The sequence below is a fragment of the Melanotaenia boesemani genome, chromosome 2 (assembly GCF_017639745.1).
Source record: "Melanotaenia boesemani isolate fMelBoe1 chromosome 2, fMelBoe1.pri, whole genome shotgun sequence".
In the NCBI taxonomy this organism is placed as follows: domain Eukaryota; kingdom Metazoa; phylum Chordata; class Actinopteri; order Atheriniformes; family Melanotaeniidae; genus Melanotaenia; species Melanotaenia boesemani.
In genome coordinates this window covers 34,621,318-34,643,024 of record NC_055683.1, presented here as the reverse complement: position 1 = coordinate 34,643,024, position 21,707 = coordinate 34,621,318, and the positions used below count along the sequence as shown (strand labels likewise).

Below are 21,707 nucleotides of genomic sequence, written 5' to 3'. Positions count from 1 at the left end.
TTCCAAAATAATCACCTCTTTTATTAAATGCCTTGTAATATTCCTTGGTTAATGTGATGTATGAGAACACGTGGCTCTTTTCAAAGGAGAAAAATACTTGTATAAAAAGTGAAGGGAAACACAATATTGTACACAATATATGAAAACATTTGCTCTGTATTTTCCAAAGTTACCAGGGGGAACCAAACATTTTAGCTGTCTGAAATATACTGTTCCCCCTCTATATCACAGGAACAGATTAATTTATCAGCATCTTATATATAGTTACTTGCCACAACTGATTAATTTTGGAGGCCTTTGCTCTCTCCTTCCCACAGTTACCTTATATTAAAGAAAAATAGCAGGCATTCTTTTCAAAATAATTTATTAACATGTATCAGAACTAAACAAACAAGCACACCATAACAAGCACACCAAACCAAGCACACCGAACAAGCACACAAACCTACACAGAACATGCAAAGCACTCAAAAAATTCCTCTGTTGGTGGGTTTCCCACACATCCCTGGTGAAACCACCTCTGGCACATTTCACACTGAATCTAGAAGAGGGACAAATTATAGTCATTTTCTGTTCAAACGTATTCTAACTTAGCTGGACAGTATCCAAGCTTGTATTTTGCAAGGTAAAATTATAGTTTTTTCCATTTAACATCCTATTATTTTTTTGAATACTTATAAAATGTTGTTACCCAGTTGAAGTCTTTCTCACTGTCCATCTCTCCGCAGAAGTGGCACAAGTTTTCTAAATCATCTGATGAGAATATATTGAAAATTTTAAAACATAACAAAATAGTTTTTAATGTTTTTGCATAATCACTCTGCAAATCTTTAATTCAAAGTTTGTTTGTCTTTAGAGCTCAGTGAATTGCTTATAGATGTAAATCTGGCCACTCTGGTAGCTATTCAACATGTGTTAAGCACCAACGCATTTTACCCACAAAGTGTCTTTAATAATGTACCAGTTTGTGGGAATATAATTAGTAATCAAATAAGTATTATGAACTTTATTAACAACAGATACTAAAATGGTTGCATTAGTTTATTTGTGGAACAAAAAAATAATTGTCTTAAATCAATGTTATTGTAGTTACAGTTGTTAGTGTAGTCAGTTTAGTCTAAGAAATCCTGTCCTTGTAGCAACAGCGAAATGTTTTTAACTGTGCTACAGTAACAATCAATGGTAACTTTAAACTAGGAAACTTTTTATTGAAAAAAAAATATTAAATTTCTCACCACTGCTCTGGAGAAGTCTGACTGCAATGTCAAACCTGAGCTTATTTACTGCCTGTCTGGACGCGGGGAAATCCACAGGCTCTTTGTCAAGGACTCTTTCTGCAAACTGTCATGTAAAGCTTTATTTAATGTCTTTAAATTTGAGAAAATATGATAATGATAATTTAAAAATATGTGTGTACCTTCAATGCAAAAACCCCACACGATGTACTGTCTGGCTGCTTTGGATGTTCGACAGTATCGCATGTCCACCTGGACACACTGCAGCCTTTCCTCCTCATAAATGCCCTGTTAATATAAGAATATTACAAAAAATGCCATTACCTTTATTTAATGCTAGATTTTAAGTTTAATATCTACCCATACCTTGTGATTTCCAAACACTGCTTGATGTTTTTCTTTGACTCTCCCAGTGGATCCAAGAACAGGGACCTTTTCTCATGTGGGTAAATCACCTAAAAAGCAATCAACAGGCTGCGGTTTCTGCTGGTGACAAGTATGAGATAGTTTCAAATACAAAAATGACCTCTTACCACTAATGTCCAGTGGTGGTGATGATTATTGATCCCCAGAATGATTTCATAATCCATTGGGTTCATCTGTGGTTAAAAAATGCTGTAAATATTTTTGATGTTAACAACCCAAAATTTGTTGTTGTGGCTTCCTGAGTTTACCATTCCTTGAATTAGCCGCTAAGAGGCTATATTGGGACCTGTAAATTTGTGTGACGCTCTTAGCATTCACAGAAAAGCTGGAACCAAGATGCATTTTGTTGATTTATAATTTAAAATAACATGTAACTATCACAGCGGTACAGAGTGAAGATATAGATGGTAGGGATATTGTAAAAATAAATACTGGATTGACAGAAAATTAAACCAAAATAAAGTAATAGATATCACACTGCCTCTCTCCTCTACCCTTCTCCTGAGATGAGTTGGCACCTTTTCTACCTCTGTACACAGAGTTAGGTGATACTGTACACAGTATCACGCTGATGGAGTCGCTCTTGCCACCAGTTGTTTATATGTAGGCCTGAAGGTAAGTGGCTATCTTTATAAAGATAGCCACTTACCTTCAACTTCGTACGACGACGCCCTCCTTCTAATTACATATTTTTGTTGTTTTGTTGAATTCTGGGGATATTCGCCTTTTAGTTTATAGTTAAAGATCGTTTCATACTGAATGTTGTCCATGTTGAAAAAAAAGTCGACTTCACTTCTTGGTACACATGAACAAATTGTGATCCATGAACCAAAGCCTTACCCACGCACATTTGCATAATTGATTGAATGACATCACATAATTTATGACTTTCCATAAAACAGCTTTTTTGTCGTTATTGTAAGGTACTATTGCATATTTAATTTGTGAATCTATATATCTAAGTCAACAGTTAACATAAACTTTACTATTAACAACAAACGCCTTTTTAAGTTTTGTTGATTTGTTATTAACTTTTTTTATTCAAATGGAACTTTGGCAGATAAAGAGCAAGTATCTTCATATCCACAGCACTTGTCCATGATGAGAGGAGTAACCAGAGTTTGGGACCTGCTGATAAATTAATCTGTTCCTGTGATATAGAGGGGGAACAGTATATTTCAGACAGCTAAAATGTTTGGTTCCCCCTGGTAACTTTGGAAAATACAGAGCAAATGTTTTCATATATTGTGTACAATATTGTGTTTCCCTTCACTTTTTATACAAGTATTTTTCTCCTTTGAAAAGAGCCACGTGTTCTCATACATCACATTAACCAAGGAATATTACAAGGCATTTAATAAAAGAGGTGATTATTTTGGAAAAAACACAACAGATATTAACTACCAAAAATAAGCAGCTCTAAATACATTTTTATCCAATAATGTGTCATATTTTACATAAGAATTTACCTGAAAGCCACACTCATTGTTTTTAAGCAGTCTAATTCTTCCTATCATGCCAACAGCTAGGTTCCATCCATTTTGGCAAAAAATAAAAAATGAAAATAAATAAATAAAAAAAATCTAAATATAACTATGTGTTAAAAAACAGTGTTCGCCAGCTACCTGAAATCTGTAAGGCTCAACTGAACATGACAAAAGCTGGAAAGGTCTTCTCTCGGCGATTAAAAAACAACACGAAACAAACAACAACAAAAAACACAAGACCAGGTTTATTTGTTACTGTTGTTTTGTCTATATGATATATATATATATATATATATATATATATATAGCAGGATTTGTCGATTAAAATTAAAGTTTGAACCTTGGCATGATTACGTGGAGTCATTTTTGATGTGAAATCGGTCGGAAATGCCCTGCAGACGGGCGGCGCAGCCTCTCTGGCTGCAGTGCGCGCTCCCGACGCAGGGGAAACAGATTATTTCAGGGGAACTGAATTTCGCACAAGACCGGCCCTTTCCTATGGCGGCCCCTCTTCCTCACCGCCACAAAGTTCGCAAGCGTGGAGTGGATTTCTCCAACCTTCGTCCTCTGGATTATGTGGATTTACGGGTAAAGCAGGACCTTGTTCTGCATCTGGCACTTGTCAATGCCAGATCGCTGGCAAACAAAACTTTCCTGCTCAAAGACTTCTTTGAATCCCAGAAATTGGATTTTATGTTTATAACAGAAACTTGGCTTCATGATGGTGAGTCAGTTGCCTTTTCTGAACTTCTTCCACCCGACTGCTGTTTTTCCAGCTCTCCCCGGTTGACTGGTAAAGGTGGTGGGCTGGCTTCTGTGTGGAGGTCCTGCTAGTGCTGTCGGAGACCCTCATCAAGCCCCTACTCTAGTTTTGAACTACAGGTTCTTGTAATCGAGCTCAGAACTCCTGTTTTATGTGCTTTGATCTACCGTCCGCCAAAAATTAATAAGGATTTTATCAAAGACTTCTCAGACTTTGTGGCTGGAATTGCTCTAAATTTTGAGCGTTTCTTAATTATCGGGGATTTTAATATCCATGTTTGCTGTGATTCTAAACCTTTGGTTAGAAACTTCCTACAAACTATTGACTCTTTTAATCTCATACAACATGTCTCTGGCCCTACTCATGAGAAGGGACATACGTTAGATCTTGCGCTCTCTCATGACTTAAATGTTAATATCACAGAAATATGCGATACACGTATCTCTGATCATCTGCCTGTGTTATTCTCCATATCACTGCCGCCTTCTCCATTTAAACCGCGTGCCCCAGTGCGATGCCGGCGGCTGTTTAATTCTCTGACTGAGTCACGCTTTTATGCTGCTGTACATGATTCTGTCCTCCCTAGTCTGATTAATTGCTGTACTATTAATGCCGATGGTTTTGCTGATTTATTCAACTGCACATGCACGGGTATATTGGACGCTATTGCGCCATTTGTGACTAGGCGCTCTAAACCTGCACCAGAACCGTGGTTGGATGATTCCATCCGCGCTCTCAGGCGTTTGTGCAGGCGTGCAGAGAGACGTTGGAAAAGGGATAGACTCCAGGTCTCTTTGGGTTTATTGAAGGACTGTCTCTCCAATTATCAGTCTGCTGTAAAATCTGCTAAAACGCGCTACATTTCTAACCTGGTGGCAAGTAACAGCCACAATCCCCGGGTTCTTTTTAGCACTTTAAATCGTCTCATCAATCCTTCTAAGTCCTCTTGTGTAGACCTTCACGTTCATTGTACGACAAATTTCTACGTTTTTTTACAGGCAAGATTGCTGCTATCAGGTCTTTATCCCCTCCCTCTGGGTTAGATCCTGCTGTCTTGTCAGAGTGCTCATCTGTTTTTGAGCAGTTTGAGCAGGTGTCACTTTCTGAACTCTCGGATGTAGTCTTTCACTTGAAATCTTCTTTTTGCCCCCTCGATAGCTGTCACCCTGCGCTAATTAAAAGTACTTTTAGCTCCATCGGCCCTGTCATTTTGTCCTTAATTAATTCCAGCCTGTTTTCAGGCTGTGTTCCTGCTGCTTTTAAGCATGCTCTTGTGCAGCCTCTTTTAAAGAAACCTAACTTAGATCCCTCAGTTCTGACTAACTACAGGCCGATTTCCAAATTACCCTTTTTATCAAAAGTTTTAGAAAAAATAGTGTGCATTCAATTACAGGCTCACTTAGATTTTAGTAAAGTTATAGAAAAATTTCAGTCATGTTTTAAGTCTCTCCACAGTACTGAAACTGCACTTTTAAGAGTTTTTAATGACCTGTTTTTAGTTACTGACTCTGGAAGTCCTGCGGTTTTGATTCTCTTAGACCTGACTGCAGCCTTTGACACAGTGGACCACCAAATCCTCCTGACCCGCTTAGAGCAGTGTGTCGGTATTAGAGGAACTGCCCTGCGCTGGTTCCAGTCTTACTTGTCAGACCGGTCGTTTTGTGTTCAGCTTGAGGAGTTTGCCTCAGTTGCTGCCCCTCTCAGTTATGGGGTCCCACAGGGGTCCATTTTGGGTCCACTGCTTTTTTCCCTGTATATGCTGCCCTTGGGATCTATTTTTCAGAAGCACAATATTGCGTACCATTGCTTTGCTGATGATGTTCAGATCTACATCCCCTTAAAACCACAGGGGGATTTCTCTGACTAACCTTCTCAGCTGCTTGTATGAGCTAAAAGCATGGATGGATTTAAATTTCCTCCACTTAAATAAGGACAAAACTGATATTGTTGTTTTTGGAAATTCAGAACTTCTAAATGGTGCAGTTAGCGCTCTCGGTCCACTTACTTCATTTTGTCGAACCCATGCCAAAAATCTGGGTGTTATTATTGACAACTTCTTCAACTTCCACCGGCAGGTTAACTCTGTAGTCAAAAGTGTGTTTTTCCATCTGAGGATGCTCAGCAAGTTAAAGCCCTACCTGCCCAAGTATGACTTAGAAAAAGTTATTCACCTGCTCATTATGTCCCGTATTGATTACTGCAACTCCCTATATTACGGCATTGACCAGTCATCTCTACATCGACTGCAGCTTGCCCAAAATGCTGCTGCTCGGTTGCTTACAGGGACACGACGACGTGATCACATCACCCCTGTGCTCGCCTCTTTGCATTGGCTTCCTATTATGTTTAGGACCCAGTACAAGATTTTATTAATTGTTTTTAAAGCTTTAAATGGTTTGGCTCCCTCGTACTTGTCAGAGTTGCTACACCAGCATGCTCCAGCAAGGACGTTGAGGTCCTCCTCACAGCTCCTACTGAAGGTCCCAAGTGCCAGACTTAAATCCAGGGGCGACAGAGCTTCTCTGTTGCCGCTCCTAAGCTGTGGAACAGACTTCCCCTTCACATTAGAGCGGCTCAGTCTGTCGCTGGTTTTAAGTCTTTACTCAAAACCTACTTCTTTGCACTGGCATTTGAACAAAACTGAGCTTGACATTTGCGTGTTTTATTATTTAATTTTATTCTAGTTTTTAATTCTAGTTTTGTTGTTTTTATTATTTTATAGATTTTATCTTTTATCAATTTTTATTTCTGTTTTTATTTTTATTGGTTTTTATTGTTTTATTGTGTAGTGTTTATTTTAACTGTGGAGTGTTTCTGTCTGTTGTTCAGCAATTTGGGCAACTGCTGTTGCAGAAAATGTGCTATATAAATAAACTTGAACTTGAACTTGAACTTTATTTACCCTAAAAATTTTGGCAGCCCACTTTAACAACCAATTCCCATCTAAGTGTAGCTATGCACATGCAAGGCTCAGACAGATTTATTTTTAAAGTGTTCCTGTTTTGCATGCATGCATTAATACGTGACAAGAAAGCATTTACTGCAAATTAACAAATCCATTTTTTTGCATAACAGCTATGTATTTACTTGTAAAAAGAAAAGGATAACCTTTAAAAGGGATGTGTGTTACAGACAATTTCCTTAAAGGAAAATAATGTATCTTCAGCTGAAACTGGCAATTATGCAAGATCAACCAGCTCCACAAGAGTAAAACTGTCAGCATTATATAATAGAATAGAATAGAAATACTTTATTAATCCCTTCAGAGAGCCCTCAGGGAAATTTGGGAATCAAGTAGTATTAACAGCATGCAAGTGAAAGTAAAAGAAATCACATCTCGTAGCTAAACAACATACAAACGTACAATTTTATACAAAAAGTTACAACGTAAGGGCACATATACTACATCAAGCTGGAAGCATTGATACTATAAGACAAATATTTTGTTTTTCATTAAAACAAAAAAAAAAAAAAAAAAAAAAAAAAAGGAAAATCCTGTATGACTAATGTGGAAAGTTAATTCACACAATTGTTTCTTCAAGATTGGACTATTGCATTTCTTCTTATCAGGCTGTCCAAAAACTGCTTTAAAAGAACCTCTATCTCAGCTGAAACTCTGCTGTGAGGGCTCTAATGAGAATTAAATTAAAATAATTAAAATAAAACTCTTAATAAACAATATCAGACTGCAAGTTTATTTGGGGTTCCTACTTTCTAAAAGTAGAAGGGGAGACAAAGCCCCCCATCTCTTTAAATCAAATTAAATCAAAGTTCAGCTTTACACAATTTCTTTTCTGATTCTGAAATTAAATCAATTTTTATTTATAATTCACTTTTCATATATAAGTAGCAAAAATGCTTCACATAATAAAATGCACACAAAAACTATGTTTGCAAATAAAACATAAAACAGCAATTAAAGAAACACACTTATTCTTTCTCACTCACAGACACACAAATGCATTTATACCCAAAGTAACCCCCTCCCCCCATCTCTTAACATAATAAAAATATAATCTGGCTTGACACTATTGTGAGGGTGTTACAGTCACTCAGCCACTCCTCCAGCACTCCCCTGATTCTTCACACCAGTTCCTGATCCACTCATCAGCGTTAACCCAACCTGTCACACCTGTTCCCCATTGACTCTCCAGTCCTTATATACTCCACCATCTCAGTTACTCCTTGTTGGACCTCAAACCACACACCTTATGGACTCACTCCCTCTCCATTCCCGGATTCCTCAACCCTACTACCTCCTCCAGTACCAGTACCAGTATGTTTATCTTCTGTGTACTATTCATTGAATAAACCCTTGTTAACGTGCCCTTGTCTCCCTGGAGTCTATGTGTAACAGAGGGATTTCTTTAATTGAATTTGATTTAAAAAGATGGAATGCATTGCCTTCCATTTTACTTATAGAAATTAGAGCAAACTTTTTTTTTTTTTTTTTTTTTAAATTCCTCCTTTTAAAACTTTTATTCATAAGTAAGGTGTGGTCTGTTTTGAATCAGACCACACCTAAAGACCTGCTAGTCTTAAGTTCCTCAACTTGCAATCTTTACTAGTCAGTGATTAAATACTTGCAAGTCCCATTGCATTGCTATTTTCTTATTACAGCTTATACCTGAAGCCAGGAAAAGCCACTGAAGGCATCAAGATGATTGAGAAAAGGTAAGCAATACACAGCTGATCATACTGGGTTTATCCAAACAAAGACTAGTATTTAAGTATCAACATAAAACAAATATTTCCATTTTGCTACTTTTTTTTAATTTCATTATAATGTTAGTAATGCTGGTAACGTATGATGAGCACTATATATATGAAATGTGGTTATTTTGGTACACATAGCGGTCTAATATTATCACATTCTACCATTTGATTTCATTAAAGGCTAAAAAGAACATATCCTTTACTTTTTTGTTTCTGTTATTTTTTTAACCTGCTTATTTAATCACACTAGTGTGACAGTTCATGCTCATGCTGCTGTGTTAGAGGCACTGCCTTAAAATACTTCAGCCAGCAGTTGCTCTTTGGGTATACAGTTTGTAGTTTGCATAAAACAAATTTTTACGAGCAAAATTAATTAAGCTGTCAATCTTAAAGTCACATCAAATTTATTTGTAAAGCACATTTAAAATACAACTTCAGTTGATGATCAAGTGATGTACAAGACTAACAAAATCAAAACCCTAAGTCAATAATAAACTAAAAATAATTAAATAAAATTAAACAAACTAGTAAAACGGATATAGTGTAATTACTAGGGATGGGACGAAATATCGTTGGACGAAATATCGCGATACAAAGCGTGACGTAATGCATCGAGTTTAAAAAAAATGGATCGTGAAATAAAGGCCAGATGGCACTGCCACATGATTTTTGTAGTATATAATTCAGTGTAAATGTGCGTGTAGTTTATGGTGGCAGGCTGGCAGCACTCTCTGCGGGTCAAGCAGGAGAAAACTAAATGAAAAAAAAAAAAAAAAATCCGTGAATGGTGCAGTCAGTGCGTTATCACGTCAGTCGGTCACGGCGCGTGCTGCAACAACGCTGTAGGCTAAACGAGCTAACGGACGTTAGCACCACCAACTACCTTGCCCCCAAACAGCCGAAAGATGTCGGATGAGGTCGAAATTGAGGACGCTCCGCCTGGATACAGGTCATATGTCTGGCAGTATTTTGGCTTTCTCATTAAAAAAGACAAAGACAGCAACAGAGTAACTGACAAGACTAAGACTGTGTGTAAGCTATGCTATGCTGTCATTCCGTACACCACCTCCAACACAACAAACATGAACCACCACCTTCAACGTCACCATAAAAATGTGAAGACGGCCCCGGAGAAAACGAGCCTACCAAAGGGACAGCTGACCATGAAGCAAGCACTGACACCAATTCTACCCCCATCAAGTCCGCGTGCGAAACAGATAACCAGGCTTATTGGCGAGTTTATAGCGGACTATATGGCTCCATTTAACATTGTAGAGAACAGAAAATTCATCCAAATGTTCAATGTGCTGGAGCCCAAGTTTAAGATGCCATGCCGAGGACATTTTTCAGAGAAGGTAATCCCGGAAATTTACAATGAAATCAAATGGAGCGTGAAAGAGTGTCTCAAAAATGCAGACTGTGTTGCCCTGACCACCGACGGCTGGACTTCGCGTGCAACGCAGAGCTATATCACCATCACGGCACATGTCATCAATGAGAAATGGGAGAGTAAAAGCTTTGTGTTGCAAACTCGTGAACTAAGTGAAAGTCATACTGGTGTTAACATAGCTCACGTGTTGAGAAATGCACTGACAGAGTGGGAGCTAACAAGGCCCCAAAGGACCATTGCTTGTGTCACAGATAACGCGAGCAACATGGACATCGCTGTAAGAGAGAGCGGTCTCCATCCTCACATCAAGTGCTTGGCGCACGTTATAAATCTGGCAAGTAAGCGAGGCTTGGCTGTATCCCGCGTCGCGCGACTTCTTGGCCGTGTGCGAAGGGTAACTACGTTCTTTCACAAGAGCACCACGGCCACCGCCGTCCTGACCAACAAGCAAACCCAGTTGGACCTGCCTCGGCACAAGCTCATCACCGATGTCCAGACCAGGTGGAATAGCACGTACGAAATGCTCGCGCGCTACCTGGAGCAACAAGCAGCTGTCTCAGCAGCGCTGAGCTGCGCAGAAATCCGAAGGAATGCGAGAGAAATCGACACTCTGGATAACGCTGATATATCCGATGTAGAAGACATAGTAAAACTGCTTAAGCCACTGAAGACCGCCACAACAGTTCTTTGTGATGAAAAAGAGCCCACTGTTTCACTTATAATGCCACTTAAGCACATGATCGAGCAAAGCATGTCACCAGATGAAAATGACACACAGACCATCGCCAGCATGAAAAGCGCCATCCTACTTGACATCACGGGCCGTTACTCTGGGGACTGTAATGACATGTTGCAGGAGTGCGCAGCGCTTGACCCACGATTCCGAAGCCTCTCCCACCTGAATGATGAACAACGTGAGTCCGTCTATGCGAGGATACGGGAAAAAGCTTCAGGACTTCATGTGCAACGCAACAAGGTAGACTAACCTTTTTTGAAAAAAATGGAGCTGTGTTGTGCGTGTGTAACTGTATATGTGTAAGCTACAGCCTGAAAACTTATTTCTCATATATAATTAATATAAATTAATTAGTAGTTACAGTGAAAGCGAGAGGGGGCGGGGCGTGTCTGTGACGGAGTGAGAGAGATGGAGAGAGAGAGTGTGTCTGTAAGAAAGAGGAGTGAGGGATTGAAAGAAATGTTTGAGCTAGTTTTTCTCTTTTTTTTTCTTTTTCTTTTGTCTTTTTTTTTTAAGACCAGTGACACTGATGAAAAAACTAGGGCCAGTGCTTCAACATCAGGGTCTGCAGCAGAGCGGGTCTTTGTCATGGCTGAGGCAGCACAGGGAGCAGAGCAGAGCCAGGAAGAGCCAGTAGAACGAGAAAGGCAGATGCAGGACGTGATCCAGCCTCCCCCACCAAAGAAGACAGCGCTAGAAGATCTCCTTGGGAGCTCCTACACCACTGTTGAGGCAGTGCAGTCCAGCAGAGGGATTGAAATGGAGATACTCTCCTACAGAAATGGGATTCCTATCCCACTTAACAGTAGTCCACTTGAGTGGTGGAAAGTGAATGCATATGCTTACCCCATACTTGCCCCTTTTGCCAAAGCCTACCTTTGCATTCCTGCTACGTCAGTGCCCAGCGAGCGTGTCTTTTCTACAGCAGGAGACATTGTGTCTGCTCAAAGATCACTGATTACACCAGAACATGTTGATATGTTAGTTTTTCTGAAGAAGAACCAGTGCTAGGCCAGGGCCATGACTTAAGAGAAGGTGAGAGAGCTTAACCTAGGGTAAGAGCTGCACAAAGGGAGTGTTCTTGTTTTTGTTTGGCATGTAAGGCTGTGTGCTTTCTGTGTGCAACTGAAACAAAAATAAATAAGTTGTAATTACACAATAATATTTTTTATTTTTTTCTCTTTTCATATCGTATCGTTATGTATCGTTTCGTGACCCTGCCATATCGAGATGCATTGTATCGTGAGTTTAAGTGTATCGTCCCATCCCTAGTAATTACATATAGAAACAAACACATTAAAAAGCCAAATGAAGATGGAGGAAAAGCCAGTAAGAAAAGGTGTGTTTTGATAATGGTGACTGCTCTGTACATAGCTAATAATAAAAAGCAGACTGTTCCATAATTTGAGAGCAGCAACAGAAAAAGCTCCATCACCTCTTAACCTGGTTCTGGGAACTGTGAAGAGCAGCATCGATTTTTAAAAATAAACTTTTATGTGGCGAAAACAACCTTTCTAATCAAAAGATCATTGCTGGATGGCTCCAAATGTCACTGTCATTATGGTCTCGGGGGGGGGGGGGGGGGATTAATAGTTCAGCTGCATGGTGAATTGAATGTAGTAGAATAAATTTTTCAGTGACTAAAATTAATTCTATAAAAGGATTTGTGTAAATAAATATGACTGAATCATCTCACACTTTTCTTTTAGATATGTACTGCTAGAATAAGTGTTTTTTTTTCCCATTGTTTCAAGTTTGACTATTACTACCATTTTATCTCTTTTTTTTTTTTTTTTTTTTTTTTTTTTTTTTTTAAAAAGACTTTCTTTTATTGCGCAAATGACAAAATGCAAAGACATATTTTCTCTTTTCTTAGTGCCAGAATTAAAGAGTTTAGTGGTTTGACTTGAAATGATTTGCCAATGCAAAAATTGTTGGCTTATGTAATTATTATATGGTCCATCAATGCAAGGAAGCATAGTCCTTATTAACGGTATAATAAAGTATTTTTAATTACCTGTCAGTAATGGTTTGTATATACTCATAATTAATTGTAATTTGATGTAGGGTCACACGTTTAGGCAAAATGTAGTTCACCAGTAAGAGCAAACTTTGCCACTGTCTGATACATGAGCTGAAATGTCATTTGTCCATGCTGTAATATCTTTTGTGTTTACAATAAACAATGTTTTAACTAATCTGCTCAATTTTGCTTGGATTACTGCATCTCCCTGTATTATGGCCTTGATAAATCATCTTTGCAGTGATTGCAGCTGCTCTGTTTACAGGGAGGAGACGACATGATCACATTAACTCTGTGCTTGCTCCTTTGCATTGGCTTTCCGTTAGGTTTTAGGACTCAGTACAAAGTTTTATTGTTTTTAATATGTATGGTGCCATTGTATTTGTCAGAGCTGCTTCACCATCACACTCCAGCCACGGCACTGATCTTCTACCTAGCTCCTTCTGAAGGTCCCGTCTTGACTCAAATCCAGGGTGACAGAGCTTTTTCAGTTGCTTTTACAGCGGTGCAGTCTGTTTCTGGTTTTAGGTCCTTAAGACCCACTTCTTTGCACTGGCTTTCGAACATAGGTGAGCTTGACATTTGTTTTTACTTTTTATTCCAGTCTCATGTAGTGGTGTGTGGGTTTTTTTTTTTTTTTTTTTTTTTTTTTTTTTTTTTTTAAAAAAACACTGATTTTATTGTTTCACTGTGTAGTTCTTTTATCGTTCAACACTTTGGGCAAATGGAACGGAAGTAAATGTACTAAATAAACCTTTTAAGGAACTGAGAAACTGATGACTGATCTTTCTGATGCAAACAATAACTCAAAATAATTGAGGTGTGAATGGCATGTAGTCATACTTGTTTGGCTGAAATGGCTCACCAGGGAGATGTCTAGGAGGGATCCTGACCAAATGCCTGAGCTGCCTCATCTGACTCCCCTCAATGCAGAGGAGCAGCGACTACTCTGAGCTTTTCCCAGATTGTCGAGCTTCTCACCCTATCTCTAAGGGAGAGCCCGACCCTGGATCTTTGATGGACACATTTTAATTCTCAGGAACAACAAACATGACAGGAAAACACACAGTCTATCAACAGTTGTTTACATTGGGTGATGCTGCTGTAGGACTTTTAAAACAAACACACTTCAATGATAAAAGGAGTAACCTGTTTTTATTCAGATCATCAGTTTTATCAGAGTTTCTTCATCAATGTTGTTTAACTTCAGTCGTCACATCTGCTGGTTTTATGATAGTATCACCACGGAGACGGTTGGTGAGATATATGAATTCTGAATTATGATCTAGATGGTAGAGATGATTTAAAACATAGAAGCACATTACATGCTGCATTTACTGACACTTGGACATCTGACGTCAAAAAAAAAAAAAAATATTTGTAGCATTAGCTCATTCTATTGATACAATACAGTAAAAACGGGCAAATTTTAAGCTTATAAAAACTCTCGCGCTGTAATTTTGTAATGATTTGAAATTTGTTATACATTTGAAAACTGTTAAAAAAAATTTAATTATTTGACAGCCTTAATGTTTAGCTGTATACATATACACCTATGTACACATATATACATGCACATACCCAAAAAAACAAAAACAAATACCTAATGTAACATACACTTTCACATACAGTATGTACACACTTGCACATATAAAACAGCAAAAAAGTAACCAGTATAAATAGAAATAAACACAACAAAAATTCTCATAAGACTTCGTGCTACCCAACATCTCCCTCATCCCAATATCTCTGAAGAATAATGTCTTTGTACCTCATTTTAAACTGTTATATGTTTGGACACACTGCTTCAGCTTCACGGCGAACCTGTTCCATAGTCTCAATCCACTGATGGAAACACAGAAACGTCTCCTGGCTGAACGGATTAAGGGAATATTAAAGTTAATTTTCTTCCTGAAATTATTTAATAATAAAAATGGTGAATATTCTGTTGCCTTGAACATTATTTGGACAGTTCGATATTTCACAATGTTTGCAAACTATTTTTGTCAGTAGGAATAATGAGTTTGTGTTTTCCTGATAGCCAGGGTTATGAATTGTCTTTTTGTTTGTTTGTTTATTGTTTTGTTTTTTTAAATAATGGTCAGCAGCCATAGTGATGTTTTGTAGTTGTTGCCCCAAACCTTAGCACAGTATTGTAAATATGGTGAGACTAGGGCACATAAAAGAGTGCAGAGTGATTTTTGATACAGAACCTTCTTTGATTAGTGTTTTATTGCAATACTTGTTGAGACTATAATTTGTATATGTTTTTTTTGTGATTTAAGATAAGCTTTATTCATCCCCTAAAAGGGGAAATTTCTTTGCCACCACACATCTCATACATAGACAATGACAAAAACATAAAATAGACCTTTAAATATGTAAATATACAAAAAAAAAATAAACTACAGGTGGTCATTAAAAATCTGACGGCTACAGGAACAAAAGACCTTCTGAAGCGTTCAGCAGAACACTGAGGCATAGTAAGACGGTCACTAAAAGAGCTTTTGAGACGATTAAAAACATCACGTAGAGGATGGTTTTCAAGGAATAAAATTGTTTTCAATTTGGACCCAGCTCTTTTTGCCAGGGTGAGGTCCAGAGGGTCAGGGGTGATGCCAATCACAGCCCCAGCTTTTTTTAAATCAACTTGTTAATCCCGTTTTTGTCATCTACATAAATGCTGCTTCCCCAACACAACAGAGCATAGAAAATAACACTAGCTAAGTTTAAGTTTGTCATTTATATTTACTCCCAAAAATTTTATTTCATGGTTTTTCTCAGATTTAATAAACTATTTCTGTTAAACCATTTTGTTAGTTTAATTTCTGTTGTGATGTCCTGTAATTTTTGTAAATTGTCCCCAGAACAGAAGATATTTATGTCATCAGCAAATAACACAAAATGCAATACCTCAGTCATTTCATATATATCATTATTGTACGGAATTAAATGTTTTTGGGCCCAACACTGACCCCTGGGGGACACCACAAGCCATATCCAAACACAGGGGAAGCACAGTCACCCAGTTTCACAAACTCCCACTTAAATAGCTTTGTATCCAGTCCAGCACTATTCCTGTGATACCATATCTTTCCAGTTTTTTTATTATTATTTCATAGTTAATTGCGTCAAAAGCCTTTTTTTTAAATAAATACCCCAACATCATGTTGCTTGCATTCTATAGCATGCAATTGACTCCATTGTAACCAGTGATGTTCTCTTTGACTGAAACCCATTATGATTCTCTGCAAGTGGATCCAATCTGTTGTTGAGCCTCACACAGATTTTAAGGTTTGAACAGAGTATGGTTTATTAAAGCAGGAGGAGTGGTAGAGAGAAGTTGGAGCTGTCCGGTGGAAAATGGCAGGATGATCTGGGCTGACTGTGTGTTGCCAGAATCTGCAAGAACTCCAGACATTAATGCATGAATCCAATATCCAAAAATGGTCAGGCAATGGTCATACACAAAAGGCAGATATTGGGGGGGGTGATCAGGTCAAAAACAAGAGGTCTGCAAATACAATGAAACTCAAGAACAAGACCAGATCAGATGACCATCTGGCAGGGAAGCAGAGACTGGAGTGTGTTTAAGTAGGGTGGGGAGCAGGTGCGGAGAATGAGCAATCAGGGCCGGTGGAGTAGATGAGCTTGATTGCAGCGCTGCAGCAGAGCAGCAAACCGGACATTTTTCCAGTATTTTTGAAAATTGTGGTAGTAAGGAGACAGGTGTATAGTTGAAACTGTGTTTGTCGCCAGCCTTGAACAGGGAGATGACTTTAGGTGTTTTCATCTTATTCGGAAATTGACCATTTTGAAATAATGAATTAAAGATGTGTGTTAATGGTTTAGAAATGCCCTAGATTACCATTTTTACCAATAACATATCAATATCATTACAGTCAGTAAACTATTCTTGTTTTTTTTAACAATATTCAAAATTTAATTTTCATCCACTGTTTGAAGAAACAGGTATGTAATATTCAATAATTAGCTCTCCAGCTTGTTGAGGCAGGCCACACATCTGTTTGTTTACATGTTTTTCTATGATCTACAGTGACTAAAAAGTTCACACGCAATTACATTTATTCAAATGTTTACCTATTCTGCATCTTTGTTGTTTTAGTTAGTGTAGAGCAATTTTCAGTGTTGACCATTTTTCATTTTCTTTACATATATTTTTTTCAATGTTAAAAAACAGCCTGAGAGTTTGTTTTTTTGTTTATTTTCTCCTACAGACAGGAATTAAAAAAGACCTTGTGCCACTACACCTCAGATACCTTTACTGACATGAAAGCAGTCAGAGAATTCTGTGAAAACCTTTCTGAATGGATGGAACGGAGGGAGACAGAGGTAGACAGAATGAAGGACATCAAAGACAGAGCTGACAAAATTGACCTAACTTTCAGCCATGTTAAGCAGTCAGAGAAAAAAGGTAAGGCCTTCTGGAACTATATGAAGAGCAAGTTCACTCAGAAGTCTGCAGACAGCAAGGGTGCAGAGCTGGAGAAGGAGCTGGCTGAAGTGTTGAAAGACACACTGGAAGGTCTGGAGAAGCTCCATGTCTTCCTGGATGCCGTGGAGAAGCTAGCTGTCACCTCACTGCATGTATTCGCTGAGAACCAGCTGTTACACCTGCCTAGAAAGATCAAACTCAGTCATGTTCAGGCTGCCATAAAAGCTGCACGACTAATCTGTCCTCTCCTCCTGGAGTTTAAAAGAGATGCAAAAGTTTTCTTCCTTCCCAAACTCCAGAATGTGGAGGTGTTGGTTTACCAGCTGGACAGATACATGCAGACCACCGAGACCATTTGTGAGGAGATGAAGAAAAGGTAAAATTATATTTAGTAAGTAAAACATTTTATTCTTTATAAACACATTTTAAATGTAACACTAGAATAAAAGTGTAATTGTGTCTTTTACAGCCGCATCAGTGATTTTTGTCTGACCATGACTGTAGTCGACCTTAATGCCAGTTTATCTGAACATGAAGTACACACAATGGTCGATCACATTAATCAACTGAATGAAATCAGGTAAGTTTTGCTCATGTTTTTATGCTGTAAATAAAAAATTACAATTAGATATATAGAATAGTGTTGTAAACCTAAACTAGATTGTCTGTGTTTTTAGATTAAAAAACAAAACTGTCATTGCCATTACCTCCAGGAGTAAAACTACACCTTTTTTGTAAATATGTTGATCTGTTGCTCCACCACATCTCCTCCAACCACCACAGCACTTTCATCTCCCAAGACCCCTGACAGCCTATAGAGCTGTGCACATCCTGATGAGCAGGACACTGAGGCAGCACAACCAAAGCTACTTCGACCTTTACATAGAACTGATAAACTATGATAAGTATTTCTTACATTTGATAAAAACAAAAGATCATTCAACCTATCAGGAATGTACATATACAGAATATTAGAGGTGGGATTCCATAAAAAAAAAAAAAAAAAAAAAAAAACTAATTAGAATTAAGGTAAATAATGAATCTCAATTAATCCAATTTTAATCACAAAACAATAATTGCTCCAAAGAGCAACATTTTTGAAAATAAATAAATTTTAGTGTATAACTAAATCAAATAAATAGACAAAGACATTAATATTGTACATTCAAGCACAGCTATTACTAGAAAATATCCCTGAGCAGGATAAACACAGGATAAATCAGGGGTCTGCAACCTGCAGCTCCGGAGATGAAGGCCCTCTAGACCTTCCACAATGACTCTTAATACATGGCTAAAAATGCTAAAGAATAAAGTAATGTTTTCAAATCAATTCAAATAAATCTTTATTTAAATAGCACTTTCACATACCAGGAGGTACCCAAAGTGCTGCACAGATAAAATTACATAAAAATAATTTTAAATATACATATAATAACAAATGCAAGTTTTAGCAAGTTTTCAGTTTTTTCACAGTGTAATAGCATCGAAATTTAACTAACCATATATATATATATATATATATATATATATACATATATATATATATATAATTTGGGTTTGTTTTTGTTATCTGTGATGAGGTTTAAGAAGTGGAGTGTTCTGGCCTGTTTAAGTGTATTATTGTATTGTAGATTTTGAGTTGTCCGTGTAAAATTTCAAAATGAATTGTTGGTGTCACTTTTTTCTACATTTCCTCTCCGCTCACCTGTAATTTCTAAATCTAATCTGTTTCATCAGGATGGATCCAAACTTCCGGATGGTGTTTTTGTTCAAGGAAAAATCATGTCATGAATTCATCAAGGAGTTCAATGAGCGAAAGCCCAGGATGTTAGAGTTTCTAAAAGGGATGGAGGAAAATGCTGTTCAGCTGGACAAGATGAATAAAGGAGCAAAAATCTCCAGTGTAGCAGGCAGCTCAGTGGGGGCAATAGGAGGTGTGTTCTCCATTGTTGGTTTGGCATTAATTCCTGTTACAGCAGGAGTGTCTCTGGGTCTGATGATGGCTGGTGTAGTGCTGGGAGTCACAAGCGGAGTCAACAACATCGTCACCACCTCCACAGAGGTCGGAGTTAATTATACACAAAAAAAGAAAGCCAAGGAAGTCTTTAAAAGCTTCATGGAGGACGTGGAAAGTCTCCAGAAATGTCTAGATGAGGTGACAAAGCAACCAGCAGCTAATGTGGAGCCAAGTAAGATAGATGTGGCAGTGGGAGTCGGCAAAGTTGCCTCTAAACTTGGTGCTGCTGGAAAAGGTATTGATTCCCTGATTGATCTGCGTTCTGCTACAAAGCTGTTAAAAAATGAACAGTGATGGGAATAACGGAGTTAAAATAAACGCCGTTACTAACGCCGTTGCCTTTTTTAGTAACGAGTAATCTAATTAATTACTTTTTCTATCGTTACAACGCCGTTACCATTACCAAAATGCCGTTACTACAAGTTACTGAGTGAAGCTACGAAGTGGTCGTCCCACTTGGTTTAACGCTAGCTTGGCTCACAGACACAGGAGCTCCAAATGTGTGTGTGTTTTCCCCTGTAGTGAAAACAGGGGTAAGCGATTAAGTAATGATGATTGGAGGAAAATTTTATAAGCCAATCAGAGACACCAGGTGGGCGGATGTTTACACACAAACCCAGCACATAGAAGCACACACACAAAAAATCAGAGATGGCGAGTCCGGAGTCTCAGGGAAAGACGGCGTTTTCGAGGTGGAAATGATGAAGAAAATTCTTGAAGTACAGTTGTACCAGTTGTGGTCTTTTGAGGTGCAATAAATATTAAAACCTCTGTTCAGGTACCAGTCTTTGCTGTACTACTCTATGCACCTGGCCTGTGAAACCTGTTCTGAAAAAAATCAAACTTCTTTGACATTTTTAAACTTTAAAAAAGTAATGAAATAGTTACTTTCCCTGGTAACTAGTTATTTTTATAGTGGAGTAACTCAGTTACTAACTCAGTTACTTTTTGGGAGAAGTAACTAGTAACTGTAACTAATTACTTTTTCAAAGTAACGTGCCCAACACTGAAAATGAAGAGGTCATCGCAAGTGCAGGTAAAGTTGTGGCTCAGGAACGAGGAGCATTGCGTAATGTACCCAGGGTGGCCTCAGATATCCCAGATATCGGCCAGGCAGCAGCCAAAGGACCTCTTGCTCTCACTAAGGGAGCCCGAGCTGGTTTCATTGTTGCCAATGCTCTCTTCCTCGGCGTGGATGTTTTCTTTATTTGTAAAGACAGCATCAGTCTGTCCAGAGGCAGTGAGACTAAAGTATCGCAGTTCCTCAGAGCCAGAGCTGCACTCTGGCGCTCAGAGATGGATTCATGGGAGAAGATCTACAACTCCTTGTGCCAAAGCGCGCTGACTGAACAGAGGAAAGCAATGCTGGAGAAGCCATTTTATCCAGGGAAAGGCAACTATTGTGAAATAGAAAGGGGGTTTGAGGTTTATAACAATTGTGTAATGATGTGACATTACTACACTACATTATGTGTGTTTATTATACGTTTGTTAAGTGAATTTCCTTTTTTTTATTAGTTAAAAAGTCATTAAATAATCAGTTCTCCGTTTACTACCAATACTATGACTCATTTATAACATCTTTCTATATAAGCTGTTGTGTTGAAAGTGAGGATATATTTCTAAAATCCCTCTACATGAGCAGTGTCTCTGGAAGTACCTGCACAGATTTTTTATGATGTCTCTTTTTTGTGATGCTTAATTTACAGTGAGACCTGGAGGTCAATGTGATTTTTTTTCTTTTGTTTGATTAAAGTAAATAAGAATTGTATTTTTTTTTTATCTTAATACAGGATTAGATATTGATTTTCACATGGACTGTGTATTTGGTAAATTGACTGTACTTTGTTGTAGAAAAATTACAGAGTCTGGAACGAGCAAAAGTATATAAGGTTTATTACAGGAGAATTATTGAATACAGAATTACTTGCAAGTAAATGAGAGTGGTCATCCTGACTTATTTGAAGTCAGGAGAGACTCGGGGGGGGGGGGGGGGGGGGGGGGGGGGGGCAAGAGGAAAAACAATAGTTAAACATTTCTATAGAATCCTCCTTCCTGAAGACCTTGGTTAGACACACAACTCCAAGAGCTGGCATCAAAAACCTCCATAGTTTTGTCTCCACCAGAACCAGTCTAAGGGTCTGAGTAAGGACCAGATAAAGGTCATTTTACCCTTGTATTGAACTTATAACAGAGCATGTATATGAAGAGAATAACATTAAATGTGAATTAAAGCGTGAGTAAAAATGTACAATGTTAAAAGTGTAATATAGTAACAATCAGTGTAAATGCAATTTATAAATGAATATAGTAAAGGAAGTCATTATAGTTACGATTAGCACAGCATAATAAGTAAAATAAGTAAAATTTCTAATATCACATCTTATATAACGCTCTAGTCATCTTGATAACTAGAAAATGATAAATTTCCTTCTTATTACTCTTTATTATTCATTAA

At 38.0% G+C, this 21,707-nt stretch overlaps 2 protein-coding genes across 2 annotated transcripts; one reads left to right on the top strand and one right to left on the bottom strand.

Moving 5' to 3' along the window:
* Positions 1 to 548: 548 nt before the first annotated feature.
* Positions 549 to 2,234, bottom strand: LOC121629560 (sentrin-specific protease 2-like). The gene is made up of 5 exons (XM_041969200.1): positions 1,769 to 2,234; positions 1,602 to 1,690; positions 1,418 to 1,523; positions 1,236 to 1,341; positions 549 to 753 (listed from the first exon to the last, which is right to left on the bottom strand). The coding sequence occupies exons 1-5, from the start codon at positions 1,832 to 1,834 to the stop codon at positions 659 to 661; spliced, it is 462 nt and encodes a 153-aa protein (XP_041825134.1). The 5' UTR covers positions 1,835 to 2,234; the 3' UTR covers positions 549 to 658.
* Positions 2,235 to 8,557: 6,323 nt separating this feature from the next.
* Positions 8,558 to 20,081, top strand: LOC121629536. Its single transcript, XM_041969164.1, has 4 exons — positions 8,558 to 8,585; positions 17,015 to 17,608; positions 17,702 to 17,812; positions 18,970 to 20,081. Exons 1-4 carry the CDS (start codon positions 8,572 to 8,574, stop codon positions 19,541 to 19,543), a joined length of 1,293 nt encoding a protein of 430 aa, XP_041825098.1. The 5' UTR covers positions 8,558 to 8,571; the 3' UTR covers positions 19,544 to 20,081.
* The last annotated feature ends 1,626 nt before the right edge of the window (positions 20,082 to 21,707 follow it).